The sequence below is a fragment of the Gymnoscopelus braueri genome, assembly GCF_963280865.1.
Source record: "Gymnoscopelus braueri genome assembly, chromosome: 2".
NCBI classification, from domain to species: Eukaryota; Metazoa; Chordata; class Actinopteri; order Myctophiformes; family Myctophidae; genus Gymnoscopelus; species Gymnoscopelus braueri.
Genome location: NC_137604.1, coordinates 25,596,203 through 25,615,370, shown reverse-complemented (window position 1 = coordinate 25,615,370; position 19,168 = coordinate 25,596,203). Strand labels below are relative to the sequence as shown.

The 19,168-nt window shown below is 42.5% G+C and overlaps 1 protein-coding gene across 1 annotated transcript in view; it reads left to right on the top strand.

The window, feature by feature from the left end:
- Positions 1-19,168, top strand: part of LOC308094822 (multiple PDZ domain protein-like) — a gene marked incomplete at both ends in the record, with an annotated part of 63,169 nt that overhangs the window by 447 nt on the left and 43,554 nt on the right. The window contains 9 exons of the mRNA XM_080441649.1: positions 2,142-2,369; positions 3,419-3,487; positions 3,684-3,806; positions 4,278-4,361; positions 4,810-4,917; positions 5,195-5,297; positions 5,736-5,827; positions 9,093-9,306; positions 9,768-9,842. Coding sequence (XP_080297775.1) covers positions 2,142-2,369; positions 3,419-3,487; positions 3,684-3,806; positions 4,278-4,361; positions 4,810-4,917; positions 5,195-5,297; positions 5,736-5,827; positions 9,093-9,306; positions 9,768-9,842 — 1,096 coding nt within the window. The remainder of the gene's footprint in view (positions 1-2,141; positions 2,370-3,418; positions 3,488-3,683; positions 3,807-4,277; positions 4,362-4,809; positions 4,918-5,194; positions 5,298-5,735; positions 5,828-9,092; positions 9,307-9,767; positions 9,843-19,168) is intronic.

Here is a 19,168-nt window from a genome sequence, read left to right as displayed (position 1 = left end):
GGGGTCCCAGAGATAGAAATGCCATTAAATGGGGGGTCCGTAGCCCTAATGCATGTCAAATTGGGGGTCCTTGAAATTAAAATGGTTGAGAATCATTGCTAGAGTCTTAACAAAACTTCTCTTATGGGGGTCCCTGGCATATCTTTTCAAATGGGGGTCCGCAGGCTAATAAGTGTCAATTAGGGGGTCCTTGACATGAAAAAGTTTGAGAACCACTGATATATAGTATGTGTGCATGTGGTTGAGGGTGTTGGTGGTATATGATTCCTAATACTAAATGCAGGACGCGAACTAAAGTAGATGAATAATCAGCGGACACACTGTACGGTTACCACTAACACTCTGGAAGAAGAACAGAGTGGAAGGGTGAGAGAGGGAAAGAAGAAGATGGAAATGCAGTATATTAGGTTAAAGCTGCAATCCGTATGGTTTATGTCCTACCTGCCTGGGACAGTTACCTGGGTCTCACGTCACGTGTGTGAGACCAAACTTCTACCGCTCTCAGGAGGGAATTCCTGTGGCCAGCATATATGCTGTGCTTATGAGCTTCATGCAGTACTACTTGTCAACCAGTACTAGGTGTCCTAGCTGACAGCACAGCAGGGCCGACATTTCTCAATGGAAGAGTAGGGAGAACACCTCGCCCCCAACCCCTGCAGATGTGCTAGTTATTGTATTAACATTACCATATAGATTGCTCAAAATAACATTCTATTCATTAGAATAATGTCTGCATTGCAGCTTTAAATCTAAAGGAATAGAGAATCTATCATATTCATGCAGATTGGCGTTTATGTTTGTGTGTGTTTATTTGCGATTGTTTGCATTTGCATCTGACTGACATCTTGTTGGGTCATATTTATGTTGGCTTTAATGTGCGGCTTTGTTTCGCTCAGACATGGTTTGGCTCTCTAGCTCTGACAGATGTTTGTTTCTGCTAGCATGTGCTGTTGTATGTAATTTACTTACATGACAGCACGGCGTTAGGCTAACCTTAAGATATACTGTCTACTCTAACACACTACCACTATCACATTAACTGCGTGGACTAGACCCCGCAGCTTGAATCATTGCATGCCAGGAAACTTGGCACTGGATCATGTTAAATGAAAGTATGGCTTGAAAAGGGTTGCATGCATATAGAGATAGGCTTCTAAAAGATCCTCATCATTCCTTTTAAGCATAATACAGTATACAGAAGACAAGGACGGGCTTTGTGTTTATATAACAGAAGCAATGCGGTGCAATTGAATAGACTAGAGGGCTTTATCTCAGATACTCACCTTTTTGTTTCTTTGCGTGCCGCATTCCCTATCGCTCGCCACCCCTGCCTCGTTCTACACTTATCTGTCTGTTCTCGTCTAACGCATCCACTTTGCACCTCTCTCCCCTTCGAAATGTTGTTTTCATCTCTGCATACACACGATGCCTTCCAGTGCCAACGTCTCTCCTTAACCTCCTCCGTTTCTCCAATTCTCTGACTCCCGTTTCTCCTTTCCACAACCAATGTTGTCTTCTCTATCTGATGATGTGATACAACTCATCTGTCCCTCAGTTTGTTGGACCACAGTGGAAATAAGCAAATCTATTGTGTCCTTTTGTACGATATGTACAGATATCATGTTTATGCATATGCATATTGTCAATAAATATATCAGACAATGTCAATCGATCAATCCCCTCCTCTCCCGTCCTCTGTTTGTTTTTTGACATACACAAAAATCTGTCTCTCATATTCTCCATTTTACTAGCCTGGCATTGGCCAGACTGATACCGTGGATTCACTCTCACCTTCCTCCCCGGTATCAGTCTGGACTTCGGCCCATAGGGAGCGAGTATGAGAAATCAGAAAATGATTTTGATGCTTTTCACTGTTGTACGGACAGCAGTTGAAACGCAGTTTCAGAAAATGATTTCTCATACCCTCCCTATGGGCCGAAGTCCAGACACCGGGGAGGAACGTTTGGAAAGCCAATGATACCGGGGAGGAACGTGAGAGTGAATCCACGTTATCAGTCTGGCCAATGCCAGGCTACCATTATACATCCTCGCTGACTCTCTCTCCTACCCCTCCACCTTACACAGTCATTTAATACTATCCTTACCACCTCTCCCTCTCACCTCTTCTTCCAAATTCCCAGGGGAGGGGCATCGCCAAATCTATGTCCTTGAATAGCGGCCCGTGCCAGGGCATGACGAAAGGCCTGGAGGCTTTAACCCCCGGTGACTCCTGCATGTCGGCCGTGGAGAACAGAAGGCCCAGTGCCGCCAGGGACATTCACAAGAATGGCAGCATCTCCTCAGTGAGCTCACAGGACCTGACCTGCCCCGACTTCTACCCAGACAATGGCGCTCACGTTGAGTCTCAGGTACCCAGATGGCATTCACCACAGTGCAAGTCAGAAAAGTTAGGACAGGACAAGATGCATCGGGGGGAAGAATTGAGAAAAATATCGGAATCTTCTGGGTCTGAGAGTTATACAGTACCTTCATCGCCCTGAAGATATTAACTAAGGATGTGCTGTAGGATGTTCAACGTTAAATGGAAGATGAGACTTTAAAGCTGCAATCCATAGGATTTATGTCCTCCCTGGGATTCGAACCCAGGTCCCCTGGGCAGGAGACAAACTTTCTACCAGAGAGCTACGTAAGATGTTACGCCCGCTTGGGTGTGTAGATTGTACACTAGATTGTTCTCTGAGTGTCAGGAAATACCACTTGTCAACCAGTAATGTTCCTAGCCAAACACAGGGTCTAATTTCTCAATGGAAGAGCAGCGAGACCACCTCCAACCACTGCAGATGTGGTAGTTCCAGATGAAGCTCTTTAAAATGTCACACACAGATTTGTCCCTCATTCTGCCCTCATTTGGCCACAGTCACTAGCAGTGTAGTTGGGATTTACATGCCGGATTTAGCTAGAAGCTAATTTCCATCCGTATTCTTTTCATATTAACATATAAAAAGATCGCTTCACAGCCAAACCTGTTTGCCTGTTTGGCAAGGAGGGGCGGTATAATAATGCCACACTGCTTCAGTAGTTGTGCATATGTTTATGGCACGTTTCCACATTGTTCAGATGCAAATATCATCTCAATGATAGCTTTGAAACGTGGCTGCAGATAGATCATGCAAGGTTTCTGAATTGGTTCTGATTTGAAGCTGGACAATTTTATTTTTTATTTTTTTTAAGTGTCTCCACTATATATAGTGTATTAATATACTCTACCATACAGAAATATCATTATCACTAAAATAAATCTACATTGCAGCTTTAAAACAGCATTCATTTCAGAACAAAACAAAATGCTAATCCATCTTTAGGTTGAACTTGGGAGCGTATGATCTGTGATGATACACTTAACATTACTGTAAGGATTAGATTTGGTCTGTAACATCAATTTGTTGTTTTCGATCAGTACTGCACTCCACCTCGAATCTCCCGAACCCTGTCTATGGGGAGAAACCTTGCAGCTATTGCACACGAGGTAAGCTTCCATGTAAGGTCTTTGATCATAGAATTATGTGGGATTTACAGGATAGTGTGGGATTTATGTCTGTATGTGTTTATATATAGTAGTTAATCATTTGTGGCTTTAATTTTTACCACTCTCTCTCTCTCTCTCTCGCTCTCTCTCTCTCTCTCTCTCTCTCTCTCTCCATCTCTGTCCTCTATCGTCTCAGAGGCGGCATATAGAGATGATAGACTTAATAAATGAAGGGGAGGGGCTTGGTTTCGGTATCATTGGAGGGAAGAGCACAGGGATGTTGGTCAAGACCATCCTTCCAGGAGGAGTTGCTGGACAGGTACGTTCACCTGCCAATCAACCAATTATAAATAAGTCAATGAATGAATAAATATATTGTGTTAGATTAATTTGCCCGAAAATATATTTATTTGAACTGTTGTTTATGTCATGAGTACGTTCACACAGAATGCAAACATTTCTTGGTATCAAAGCCACATCGTTTGTAATTGGAACAAGGTCGATTTCTTTTAAGCTTCTGCATGGCATCAACTATAAGAATAGTTTTATGTGAAAAAGTAGTCAGTGAGTATTTTGCATTTTCACATTGTTTATTTGTCAGTCCCTCGTGTGTGAGGGCCTTTAGACTGTAATAAGTTATTGAATTATCGTAACAAATGTACAGTGAAGGTGATCTTAAAGTTAGATTGATTTATTGATTTATCTCATTGAAATGGAAGGAGCATAATTTAGATTACGTTGTATGGATAAGTGACTCACCCCATCATTTTGTGGTAATATGGCACCACAGGACAAGCGTCTTCGTAGTGGAGACCATATCCTGCAGATCGGAGACACTGACCTCGGGGGCATGAACAGCGAGCAGGCAGCCCAGGTAAGGAGGATCCATTTAATAACATTTACAGTGGTACTGTAGATGGTGGGGGAGGGTACAGTATAGGCTGTCCTGCGTCGTTCTGAGTAGGCAGCATTCCTAGTCATTGTAGTATATATCGTTGCTGTTGGGTGGAAACCTTGTATATCCAAAACCTTTCCTTTTTTATTATTATTTTAAAAACGCTTTAAAATACTGAAAACAGCCGATCTACAACCTCACAACGCGTTGCATCGCGATGCGTTGTGAGATGTTTTCACTACTTTTGTCCGACACTCTTGTATGATGAAGTATGGCATTAATTAATGAAAAAAACACAAGGTTTCTGCCTGACAGCAACAACATCATCCTATATTCTGTGGGTTTCCATGGCAGCTGTCTCTATTGGGTTCTATTTCCAATGCCATTCATACTCATTTTTTTTTACACACGTGAATACCTGTCCCAGGTTCTGCGAAACGCTGGCAGCAAGGTACAACTGCTTATTGCCAGGGATGTTGTGAAGGACAGCCATCTTTCCTCATCCATTCTAAGCCAGGACAGCAAGGACAGCCAGGTGCATGGTCTCAAATCAACACTCGAGCTCTTTGTGTGTGTGTGTGTGTGTGTGTGTGTGTGTGTGTGTGTGTGTGTGTGTGTGTGTGTGTGCGTGTGCGCGTGTGTGCGCGTGTGTGTGTGAGAGAGAGAGAGATAGAGAGAGCCCTACTGTAACAGCATCTAAGCAGATTGATAGCATGTTGATCTCTATGTTACATTACCTGTGTAATGCAGAATAATGTATGTACATTATTCTACATATGAGGTAGAATTCTTTCTTCTGTGCTGTTTTTCAGCCCAGTGACTCAGACGATGACTATGAGTTCAGTGTGCAGTTCACTAAAAACTCCCTGGGACTTGGATTCACCATCAGCAGCTACATTGGGGATGTGAACTCAGGTAATCCTCCTATAATTCCAGAAACCTCTGTCCCGGTGGTGAGGCCAAAATCTCTTCTGCCCGGTTCTCCTCAGTGCCTGGAGCAATTGATCTGAATTTGCACACAGCCATTGACCATTACCATGTGCACGGAACAGCTGAGCCCTTTTTTCGATTTCCCCAACTGTCAGCTGTTTATTAGTGCTTTTCTGTAAAAGAATGTCGCCATGGTACCGGCTGCTGTTAGCTGTGGGATAGCCCCGCGAGCTATGGGATGAATGGCTCCCGGGTTGCCAGATCATTTGCGCATATCCCCCCACGGGTATGGACTAGTAATGTCTAAAATGGGGGGACGGGGGTAGTTACATGTCAGCCAATGGTCAATAGTGCTTTTGTGTTTATTTTGGTTTATATTTGGTTTCATGCCAGCTCAACCAACCTGCATGTTCTCTTCCTCAGAGTATAGTGCTGGTGCGATGGTGAAGAGCATCGTGAAAGGCAGTGCTGTTGATCAGGACGGACACATCCATATTGGAGACATCATACTGACTGTGAGTTCCAACTTAAGAAGCGCGATAATGACAGGCTTCCATATCCATGTGGATGTCAGACTTCATGTGGTCAGTCAGTCTGTGACGTCAGTCATTTATGACATTTGACTCCATATTTAGTCTCCTCCTTTCAAATGGGTGAAAACATTTCACTGATCGGTTTGGGAGATTTGCCCCCAGACACATAAATACTTAAATACCCGTAAATACTTAATCCTAACCCTGACCCCAACATGAATCTTTCAGTAATTGTAACATCAGTTCTAAATGTACAGTAATTCTTACTTCTTTCCCCATAAGTCACATTTGTCTGCTTTAATATCCCTGTGGAAAGTAATGCACAGTACACACGCGCACGCGTACGCGCGCGCACACGCACACGCACACACATACATACAGTACATACATACATACATACATACATACATACATACATACATACATACATACATACATACATACATACATACATACATACATACATACATACATACATACATACATACATACATACTAGGGGTGGGACGATATGGGTACCTCACGATACGATATGTATCACGATATTAGGCCCACGATAACAATATATATCACGATATCTGAAAATGCCGATATATTGCGATATCACGATATATTGCATGAAATTTCACCAACGATATATCACGATATCTGAAAATATCGATATATTGCGATATCACGATATATTGCATGAAAATTCACCAACGATATATCACGATAGTCCTTGTATTCAATTCATAAACACATAAAATAGCACCTAACAGTTCAAAATCATCATTACACAAATACAGAGTAGGAAAAACAACGTATCACAAACTTAAAAAAAAAAAAAAAAGTTTTTTTTTTTATTTTATTTTTTTAATATCGATATTTTTCGGGAGGATATCGATTATTTATCGCGGGAGAAAGTATCGCGATATATCGATATATCGATATATCGTCCCACCCCTAATACATACATACATACATACATACATACACACCTACAAGATTAGACTACTGCAATTCCTTATACTCCGGCCTGAGCAAAAAAGTTTTATCCCGTCTACAATTAGTTCAAAACTCTGCCACTAGGCTTTTAACTATTACTAGGAGGCGTGACCATATCACCCCTATATTGGCGGCTCTTCATTGGCTACCTGTTAGCGCAAGAAGCGATTTTAAGATTTTACTCATTACTTTTAAAGCCCTGCATGGACAGGCTCCCAAGTATATTTGTGAGATGTTGGAGCCCTACAAGCCGGAGCGTAACTTAAGATCCTCAGGCAAGGCTCTGTTGGTTCGCTCCTACAGCAAACCTTGTTACCCGGGGTGAGCGGGCTTTTTCAATCCGGGCCCCTGGGCTCTGGAACGCCCTCTCCGAGAAGCTGAGGCTGGCACAATCGGTGCTTTCTTTTAAATCTCTCCTGAAAACACACTTGTATGCTAAATGTTTTTCTTAAATCTATTTGCTTTTAACTGTCACTTTTAATTTCTATTGCTGTATATTGTTGTTGTTTCATGTTGTTACTATTGCTTGGTTGTTTTTATTACTTGTTTTGACATGTCTGTAAAGCACTTTGGAACATTGTTTAGAAAAGTGCTATACAAATAAAATCATTATCATTATACATACATACATACATACATACATACATACATACATACATACATACATACATACATACATACATACATACATACATACATACATACATACATACATACATACATACATACATACATACATACATACATACATACATACATACATACATTCTTGATGTCATTAGTATAATGCCCATGCCCTGAATATTTGCATGCCCTTATATGTGCAGATTGGTTTGATCAGCGCCGGTCGGATCTGCGGCTCTGCACAACCGGATCTCCATATCATATATATATGGGAATATCGGGTTTGTTCATGGTTATGTCTGAGTCAGAGTGATGTCAGAGGCCCTCCCTTAAACCAATTTTAATATATAGGATACTTCCAAGTACAAAAGTAGTTCACAAGAACAATGTTCACAACCGATTATTCAAGCAGTTATTACATCCAGAGATTATCAACTGCGATCCATCTTTCACACTCTTCATGACTTTCACTGTGACTTTCACTTCGCCAGGCATTTCCTGCTCATGCAGATTGTTCATGCTGCGTTCGTTTATGGCCGTAGGTGGTTCTGTTTTGTGATGGCATGCACGTATGGCGTCTACTTTTGAGGGGACAGATATAGAGAACAAACATACAAGGGACGAACCCTGTTCTAACAAAAACGTTATCTCCTCTCTGGAGGAAAGTACCTGGTTAGTTGACTTGGCTTTGAAATGCGCTCTCTGCTAAATCGATTTTAATATCCCAGAAATGTGCACGGTTTGCAACTTTCACTAGTTTCATCCAAACCAATTAGAGATTTTTTTTAGCTGATGAAGGAGAATTACCTTTCTCCTCCTTTCTGTCTCCTTGTTCAGCTGCTTAGTTCCTTCTTTATTCTTTGAAAGAATATTTTCTTTCATTACGACTGATCCCTCCCTCCCTTCTCCTCAGCTCTCCCTTCCTCCTCCTCCTCCTCTAACATGTCTCCTCAACCCCTCATTCCCTCTACATGTCTCTCTAAGCCCTCTACCGTTCAAGGTAGAAGAATTCAAGGTTAAAATAATTAACATTTCAACAGCTTATTTTTATTTTCCCTGGCCTGTTCGTCCGTATGCCTGATTGTCCGAGGGAAGAAGCTATTTAGCAATCTACTGCCAGTGGCTCTGAGGCTATACAAAGCCACTTGTCCCTTGGGTTCTTCGTGGCACAAACACAACACATACTGTTGCGAAAATAGCAGATCTACACACTCACAACACGTTGCATCCATAGACCGTCAACAAAATATGGACAGTGTCACGCCATTGGTTTCTACAGACCGTAAACGAAGATTATTTTGCAGCGATTTCAAATCCGCCATCTTTCTATATCCGGTTGATATCCGGTCCGAAATGCAAACGGAAATTAATGCTGAATTGGCTGAAACCGCAGCGAGGGCGGGTCTTCACTCGGTAGAACCAGTAGAAACCCTAGAAACATACCCTACTTTATCATTCATTTTAAAATAAATGGGACCATAATTTACCAAAACACATAACATGGTGATTGAAAGAAGACTTTAAACTAGCGACTGGAAGAATATAGTATTTATGACAATGTTTATTAAGCTAATAAAATCAAGTGTAAAGTTCGGCCAAAAACCCCCCCCCCCCCTCCTTCATCCCTGTCCCCCAGGTGGACGGGGTGAGTCTGCAGGGCTGTAGCGAGCAGCGGGTCATGGAGGTGTTGAGGAGGACGGAGTCCTTAGTGAGGCTGAGGCTGCTGAGGAAGGCCTTTCATCTGAGCCACATCCTGCCCCCGGCACCGCCCCTGCAGCGCTTCAGACACTCGCACAGCCTGCCCGAGGGCGCCCCCTACGGGGCGGGCCTTATCAACATCCAGGAGACAGGTATGCTGTCAGTGTGGGGCAGTGGTTTTCAAAAGAAGTCTCTGGGTATCAGGGCCCCGGGGGGGGAAGTGTGGCAGGTGGACAGTAGAAGGATAAGAACAAAGAAGAAAGAAAGAATTATAAAAAGATATCGTCAAAGAAAATAGTTGAAATAGCCGATCTACAAGCTCACAACGTGTCTCGCTGTGACACGTTGTGAGCTTGTAGATAGTGTATTTTTGCTTGCCATTTCGCAATCTGGAAGACGCTATGACTATTTTGGGGTTCTTGGCATGGAAACGTTTGGGAACCCCCTGGTATAAGGCAGTGGTTCTCAAAGTGCTGTCCGGGGACCACCAGGGGTCCTTGAATGGGGTTCTAGGGACACTTTATTGTTCTTGCAACCAAAATGTGCAGGCAGGCAGTGGCACACATGCATGTGTGCCTGCCCCATGTCCAAACATCTCTTTCCCATCACCCAGGACTCCTCTCTCTGTGTGAAATCGCCCGGCGAGCAGCGGACGCCAGCAGGCGACCGCGGCACAACGCCAGCCACGGTAACCCTTCTTGCACTTCACTGCACTGCAGTCTGGGACAGTGGTGGAAAGTAACTAAGTACATTTACTTAAGTACTGTACTTAAGTACAATTTTGAGGTATTTGTACTTTACTTGAGTATTTCCAATTTCCAATACTTTTACTTCTACTCCACTACATCTCAGAGGCAAATATTGTACTTTTACTCCACTACATTTACTTGAAAACTTTAGTTACTTTTCAGATATAAATTATGATATAATGAAACATACATTAACCACTTTAAACCTATTTTAAACCTAGGCTATTTGAAAATAGCAGATCTACAAGCTCACAACGCGTCGCATCGCGACGCGTTGTGAGCTTGTAGATCGGCTATTTTCAAATATTTAGTACTTTTACTTTTGGTACTTTAAGTACATTTTGATGCCAATACTTTTGTACTTTTACTCAAGTAAATTTTCTATTCTGGACTTTTACTTGTAACAGAGTATTTTTATATTGCAGTATTGGTACTTTTACTTAAGTAAAGAATTTGAGTACTTTTTCCAACACTGGTCTGGGACCAGATCACCAGACTGACTCTTGATTTAGCTCATTTGGCTCAGAGCGCAGCGATGCCTGGTTTCTACCAGCTCGTGCGCCGAAAGAAAGCTGATCTGCAAGCTCACAACGGGTCGGGAGTCGACGCTGTGAGCTTGTAGATCGGCTATATCCGACGCGCGGCAAATCAGCCATAATGTGGCCGTCAAGCATACTACTTGACGGGGAGTCTATTTATAGCCCTGAACGGTGGTGTGTTTATGCAGCTCATTGCAGATGATCGGTCTCTCACCACGCCTGCATGCATGGCTTTATTTAGATAAGGATGTTTGGGCCTGATTAGAGAGCACTTCGTAATGAGCCCCAATGGCAGCGAGACATTTTAGATGTGTGAGAAAGCATCGCAGATGGGTTCTCACAAATCTAAGATGAGTTTTTATTTGGTGTCTGTGTGTATTCAGGCCCCATGGTTTGCCAGGAGGAGATAATAGTGTCTTCCCGGCTGAGGCTTTCTTTTCATTTGGGAGTTATTTGTTATAGATTGGTGTTTTGAATGTGTGTTGAGTGCGTGTGGGTGTGCGTGTGCGTATGTATGTGTGTGTATGTATGTATGTGTGTGTACTGTGTACTGTGTATTACTTTCCACAAGGATATTAAAGCAGACAAATGTGACTTATGGGAAAAGAAGTAAGAATTTATTTTAGAACTGATGTTACAATTACTAAAAGATTCAGGTTGGGGTCAGGGTTAGGAGTAAGTATTTACAGGTTGGGTTTGGGGTTAGGATTAGGGCCAAGACTCAGAGTTAGGATAAAAATGTCATTAAAAATCCTCCCCCAAAAAATTCAAGTATTGCTTTTGAAGTCCCTATGTTGATATTAATATGCACGTGCGTGTGTGTGTGTGTGTGTGTGTGTGTGTGTGTGTGTGTGTGTGTGTGTGTGTGTGTGTGTGTGTGTGTGTGTGTGTGTGTGTGTGTGTGTGTGTGTGTGTGTGTGTGTGTGTGTGTGTGTGCGTTCTGTCTGTCTGTCTGTCTGTCTGTCTGTCTGTCTGTCAAGCAGACCATTATATAATTCTGTTTTGGGGGCATTTTCTACTACAGAATTTAACAATGAAGAACTATGCTAAACTAGGTTTGAAAGACAAAAGCTGTCTCTTATCAGATTGACAGAGAAACAGTTCTGAAATTAATTATGTCACAAGCAGATTCCACTTCCTCTGGTATAGACAACTTAGACAGTAGAATACTTAAACTTGTGGTTAACTCTGTAGCTCTGTAGCTAAAATCATTCCACTTCCGAAAGACAAAAATAAAACATTTAATGGTCCAAACAGCCGTCCTATCAGTATTTTTCCATTGCTAAGCAAAGTAATAGAAATTTGTATTCAAACAGGTCATGGACTACTTTTCCAATAACAATCTACTCTCAACCTTTCAGCATGCATACAGGGAAGGCCATTCTACAAGCACTGCTTGGATAATAAGAAATTAGTAGGCGCTGTCATGTTTGATTTCAGTGCAGTATTTAATGTAATTGATCATACCTGGCTTGTAGATAAGTTACAGTATTATGGTTTCACCTCCAATGCATTGTCATGGTTCATTCATTATCTCCCAGGGAGACCACAGAGAGTCTTCTTTAATGGCAGCTATTCAAACTGGAACACTGAACCACAAAGTAGCTGCCTAGGACCTTTGTTATACTCCATCTCTTCACTAATGATTTACCGTTTTAGTCAGGTTCACTATGTTAAAAAATGTTATTTCGTTCAAAATTTTTGGAGATTTGGAAAACTATACATTTTTGGAATCTTCAGAGCATGGGGAATCCAAAAATCTATGTTGCCATTTGCACAGACCCCTGCAAAGCCGCCATTCCGGACATTCAAAATGGCCGACATAAAATACACAATTTGTGCTATCTTGGCTCCTAGACAACCTAGAAACTTAATTAAACATGCTAATCCTATGTGTTTTGGGTCAATGAATCCAATAAAGACATCAACATTGTTCTCAGGATTAAATAAAATCAACAAACAAAGTTAAATGAAAACCATAGTCTTTATATTGGTGACATACAGTAACTGTATCACATACAATACATTCAACTGAAGTTATGGGTATATCAGATTGAGTTACCAGATGAAACTATACATGTACTAGATCTGTATCATCCAGGAATATTCTTTCACAGCTCTTCATCACTGTCCAGAGAGTAATTTTCAGCATTACAGTCTGTGTCGTTTTTGCAGTCACTTCCACACAAACAAAGTTCTGTGCAAGCCAAGTGTCTCCTGCATGAACATTTCTGGGATGTGCAGTGGGTTTTGCACTGACATCTGACCAACTCTACAATGGCCTGTGGTGCAGGTGGAACCTTTGTGGTGGTAGGTAGTATGTCACCATGGCTATTTTGATAATAGCCATGTTTGAGTGGGTCGAAAGGTCGCTGCCACATCACAGTGGCTTGCCACCACACCCTACTTTGAACACGGACACGTTCAATGTGCTCCTCAAGGGCACCAACTGTAGGAGGCAACTTGCTGCTTCTCGTATAAGGCCATGTCGAAGGTTTTCACTGTTGGGTGTTCTTCACCAACGACCAAACTCCTCAACTGGGATGCTTGCAAAATCATCGTCAGCATTGTAGACCACTGATGTGCAACTTCTGGCAACAGCGGTAGTGCACCAACTTGGGTCAAGGATTGGCTAGATGATACAAGTGATTTGAATCCAGCCCAACCAGGAATTTTGCTCTGTTCTCCATGTTTTTCATTTGACAGGGCAGACGCTATGATCCAGCCAAGGGTGGTTAGCTGATAAGACTCAGCAACCCCTGTGGTGTTGACCTCAAATTGTTGTGCTCTCTTGACCAATCCCGGTTTTGGTTTGCTACATGGCTTGATTGGTACATGATATGGGGCAACTGATAGATTATTTGCCTCTTTAAGTTCCAGACTGGGTGCGATGACTTCCCCTGGAGCATTGGCCTTCTGATACACTGCTGTGATTGTCCCATGTGTGGTTCCTTTCCCATCAGCTGTGTCCTCGACAAAGTCAGTATTGTCAACAGCAAAGAACACAAAGGTTCCTTTTTTGAGGAAGGGAGGGACGTACAGGCCATCAAACTGTCTTGTGTTTTCCACAGCAGCATTAGCTATAGCTGTTTCCAAAAGCAGTGACCTACCGTATGGTACACAATAGTTATGTGAATGGAGGAGGTCTATAAGTTTCTTGTTCCTGGTGTCGTGATGAATGGTAAGTGCCAAATCCAGAACCTGTGGATTTTCTCGGGCATGTTGTATCCGGAATGTGTCTTGTCACCTGCATGGGTTGGTGTTGCACTTGCATCTGCCTTTTGGTTTTGAAAGCATACATGATGTTCTGGTTTAAGGTGAGTGCAGATTGATCCATTGTCCTGGACCTCATCTCTGTTTGCAACTCCTCTTCGGGTCCTACCAAAATCCAACGTATAAGACTGTACAACTCTGGTGGAACATCTTCTGCCGTGCTCAGTACGTTAACCATGTCTGACTGTTTCCTTTTGTGTGCGTATTAGCTTAGCTGTCTTGAATAACATCTTCATGCTGTCCAATTCACTTGCATGGTCTTGTAGCATAGACATGTGGACCATATGTTCTTCACAGGCTTCAGGGCAATTCGGTTTTGTTCTGTCTTTCTGCCTCACGGACTTCACACTTGGTAACTCTTGAATAATATTACTCTTCAGCCATTGTCTTGTGAGCGTTGGTGTGTGCTTCTGTGCCGCCTCGCTACCCCCAAGCATGGAGATGTGTGTTCTCTCCACATCACTCATGGGTAGATATGCTTTGTTTTGAGTTTGTATGTCAATGAGATTGATCAACTCGATCAAGCATGACACCTGCATGGGTAGGTCTGCTGTTGTGGATTTGGCTTTGTCACTGGTATGATCCCTGATGACACATGTTTTGTCCAGCACTGCTTGTGATACATAACATCTATTGCATGGGCATCACTTGGTGATATTGCCGTGCTTAATCTCGTCATCAACACTGGATCTTGGGAAATGTCTACTGCTTGCCTGACTGCCATCCCAGAGTTCTCGGTCCGAACTGTGAAGAGAGCTTGACCATTGATTGACCATGATTGACAGAAGAAGCACTGGTCTTTTGACAAAGGGTTTGTCGCAGATCTTGTGAATGGCATTGATGTTCCTGGTGTATCAGCTTCCATTTCTGTGCTTGATCTTCTATAGCCAGGTTTCTTAATGGCAAACTGTCCTGAGGACATTGAATGCTTGAAGCGGTCTCTGGCTCGCTGCAACTTTGTCGGGTGTGTGGCAGAAGAATAGCAGCTTCGATGCCATGTTGTTTTCTTCTCAAGCAGCATTTCTTTGGTACATCCTTGGAGACGCATTTGAATTGAAACTAATTGTCCATCATGTAGTCTGGCTCGTTCAGTCACCACATCAAGTACTTTCTGGTAAGATTCGGTCTTGGGATTCAGAACGTATTCCCCTTTGCTACTGTCAGACTTCTGACAGATGATGCGTAGTTTCCAGTCAACAGGCTCCCTTGGGTTCTTGTCATGACTTTCATCCATCATGAGTTATGACCTGAAAGTTCAGAACAACCTAATATATATATATATATATATATATATATATATATATATATATATATATATATATATATATATATATATATATATATATATATAATATTTAAAATATGTATATTTCACATTAACTACCAAGAAGAATATATGCATTATTATTTAAATGAATAGTATGATATATCAGATACTAGGAGCATATTATTATCATTATTTCCCAGGCCACCAAATGGGGGCGCCACTGTAAGATCTTGAGCACAATTTATTTGGTATTCATTTGATTCCTTGACACAGAAAACATAGGATTAGCATGTTTAATTAAGTTTCTAGGTTGTGTAGAAGCCAAGATAGCACAAATTATGTATTTTATGTCGGCCATTTTGAACGTCCGGAATGGCGGCTTTGCAGGTGTCTGTGCAAATGGCAACATAGATTTTTGGATTCCCTATGCTCTGAAGATTCCAAAAATGTATAGTTTTACTAATCTCCAAAAAAATTGAACAAAAATACATAGTGAACCTGACTATTTTGCGTGTGGAAAAAAAAGTAACACAATTATGTATGCTGATGACACAACATTATACAGTGCCGCTACATCTGAGCAAGCTGTAACTGACCCTTTAAGCAGTGCCTTAACAGACATTTATGAATGGATTGAGTGCAACAAGTTGGTGTTAAATATTTGCCAGACCCAAGGCTTACATGAGGCTTTGTATCTGTTTTCTCCATACATGGTATGTCACTTTGTCCCCCGGCCCCAGCCAAAAAAGTCTGTCCCTCTTTCGTCATAGAAGGGACATAGAAGGGACACACGTCATGCGAAGCCCGGCCATTCAGATTTCAACCACTAGGGGTCTGGCTGTACCAGGTCTCCTGGTTCTAGTTTTTTTGCCAGACCCAAGGGGTCGGGCTTACATGAGGCTTTGTACCTGTTTCGTCCATACATGGGCAGGGGCCATTTGTCCTCCGGCCCCAGCCAAAAAAAAGTTTGAGACGTCCCCTTTCGTCACGAACTATTCATGACATCATGAACTTCAGTTATAAAGTGGTTTCTAGGTGTGTTACATACTAGGACTTCATTTTGGGTCTGGCAGAACCAGGTCTCCTGGTCTTGTTTAATATTACTCCTACAAATGTTGTCCAAACATCACGCAAATTAGTACAAATGATCTCTTTAGTAAAGGATCCGCTTGATGGAGGGGAAGGGAACTGGTTGGAATAACGTGTTCCTTCCACGCGCTACGTCCTACCCGGGAAACTCCCCCCTGTCAGGTGAAGAAGGTCAGTTGGCTCTCATGCATTGAAGGAGGCATGAGCTCGGCTCTGGGCTCCCTAGGCTGTGGGGGGAGTGTAGCGTCCAGGATCACTTAGAAAATTGTCACCCGGTGAAAAAAAAGGGTTACAAGATCACGGGATAAAGATCCAGCCTGATTGGCGAATTCCGAACATTGCTGGCCCACACTAACCTACCTGACCTGGCGGAGACCTGTGCTCCGAGGAGCACTTTTTCTAGTTTGTTTTGTTTTAGTTTTTTTGCTGTTGAGTGAGAAAGCTTTGTTTGCACGTTAAGCAAATAATCTGGGAGTGGGGACCCACCCAACTTAATGCTTTCATTCTACTGTAAGTGCAAAGATCTATGTATTGATCTGAAGAGCTCATCTTTCCTGTTGCTGCCTTCCCCAATCATTCACATTTGTCTGGTTGGTTTATAACATATGAATCTGTGGTCTGACAAACTTTGAATATAATACGTATACTGCTTATAATCATACTGGGTTATTATAGGGTTAGTTAGGGTATTTCCTGTTTCCTGTGTATGGGGTAAAGAGTCAAATTGTCATCATACTTTATGCTGATTCTCACATCCAGGGCTGAATGGGAAGCTTGCAGTGTTCATTTAACAAACACTCAGGATGTTGTGTTGACTGACTGGTCAGACTGAACTCTATGTATCCATTATGTTTACACATTAGTTTATTTATCTCAGTAACTTTTGTTACACATTACATACTAATAACAGTCCGGTCAGGACATTGAACATATTGATATAATAGGTTTATTGATGGTTATATAACATGGCAACATGTTTGTTTTTATGGTCCAGAATGTGATGTGATGATTGGTTTACATGAATTGGTCCAATCAGCTTGACCCATTAAAACCGGGAAAGCATCTGTGTCAGTTTAGATTTGAGCTAAAAGCATTGTTGTATACTTTGGCTATTCAGAAATAGCAGGATATACAAGCTCATAGCGCGAGCATGACATGGCCGCGAGTTCCCACCTGATGTTGTGTGGGAGTTCAGACTGCTCCAGATTGTACTGAATAACTGCTAGCTTGCATAATGTCTTCATACTAGGACTAAAGTCTAAGACGTACAGCTCATCACGTGTGTCCCATCCTCCAAAGATCATGATACGATCTCCCACCATGCAACAGCACATCTTATACACCCCTGAACAGGGGCCTTTCCCCTTGGGCTCGACCTTCGTCCAGGAGAAGGTTTCTGGATTGAATCTCCACATAGCATTGAAGTCCTGGTTCGTGCCACAGCCACCAAATATGTACAATTTTCCCTTGTAGGCAAAGGCTGAATGACAACAGCGTGCTTTTGAAAGAAGCTGTGCAGAGGGTGTGCTCAGCCAGCAGTTGGTCTCTGTGTCAAACACTGTGATGTTGTTGTAGACCTTCCCCTTGTCCCCCCGGCCCCCAAATACAAACATCTTAGTCCCGAAAACGGTGGCAGAGTGAAATACTGAAACAGGTGGTGGAGTTCCTCTGGTGTTAATTAAAGACCAGACCATTGTGGTGGTGTCCAACTTGTAGATGTCATTAGTGCGTCCAGTCAGCTGGGTGTATCCTCCATAGATATACATGACCTTCCCCAAGGCACAGGCTGAGTGGCCCTTCCTCGCCCCTGGAACAGTTCCAGAAACATTGGGATTGAACCACATGTTGGTGTCGACATCAAATGTATAAATAATGCTGCAGTAAGGAAAACCTCCCCAGATATACAACAGATCTTCTATCAGAACAGCTGTGTGGTTGCAGCACATGTTAGGAACCGCAACAGGACGTTCTCCTCTTCCATTTGTCACTGGGGGCAACTTCCTCCAGCACAAAGACACTGTGTTGAAGATGTGGACATCAATCTGATCACTGGTGTTCAGGTTACTGTATCCAAATGAGTACAGCTTGTGTCCTACTACCACAGCAGCATGGTGGGACTTCTCATGTCCTCCTTTCAGATGTATCGTCCAGCGAAACATTTCACACAACGGCACCACTGTGGATCAGTGCAACTAATTTACAGAGGAAACTCTTTGAAGGCAGGTCAATGTGCTGGTACTAGTAGCAAAATGATATTTAGTTTAATGGACAATTCATTTTAAAGGAAAATTAACATTTGTGTGATGACGATTTTGTGATGTCATTGCGTGATGATGTCATTATGTAGAATTTAATGGTCTCCGCCAGGCCGAAAGGCATGGCGAGAGTATGTTTAGCACCCTGTCCGTCCTTCCGTGTACAGTTAATCTCCGGCAAACTGTGAAACTGTGCACAGACACTCCCTGGATACCAAAGCCAAACTTCTGCCCCATATTTTTCAGATTGGCCTGTTATAGCGCCACCAGGAGGCCGATTTGTACAAAATACATTTTTGGATATCACCCCTACAGATTTTGTCCAAACCTCACGCAAATCGATACACAGTATCTCTATAGTCATGTGATCAACACGGATCTGTCTGATTTTCCATATTCCATCCTGATTGGCTAACATCGGCTTCCAAAGTTTCCAGGATAGGTCCATTTTGAACAAAATGTCTCAAAACATGAACGCAGCTTGCAATTTGGGAAATTTTGCGCACACATTCCCACTAGGGCGAGATAAAAATGCCACCTTTTTCACATTGGCCTGTTATAGAGCCACCAGCAGGTCTAATTTAGCAAAACACATTTTTGGAACAACATGCCTCAAATCATGAATACAGTGTCCGATTGAACGGCCTAAGAAAAAATGCCACCCTTTTCACATTGGCCTATTATAGTGCCACCAGGAGGCCACAATAACCTACCTGACCTGGCGGAGAACTGTGCTCCGAGGAGCACTTTCTCTAGTTTCATGTTTGAGTTTGCTGCCGGCAGCAGTCACTCTTGCTGCTAATGCTGGTCCTATAGGAATTGTTGTGACATAAATGCAGACT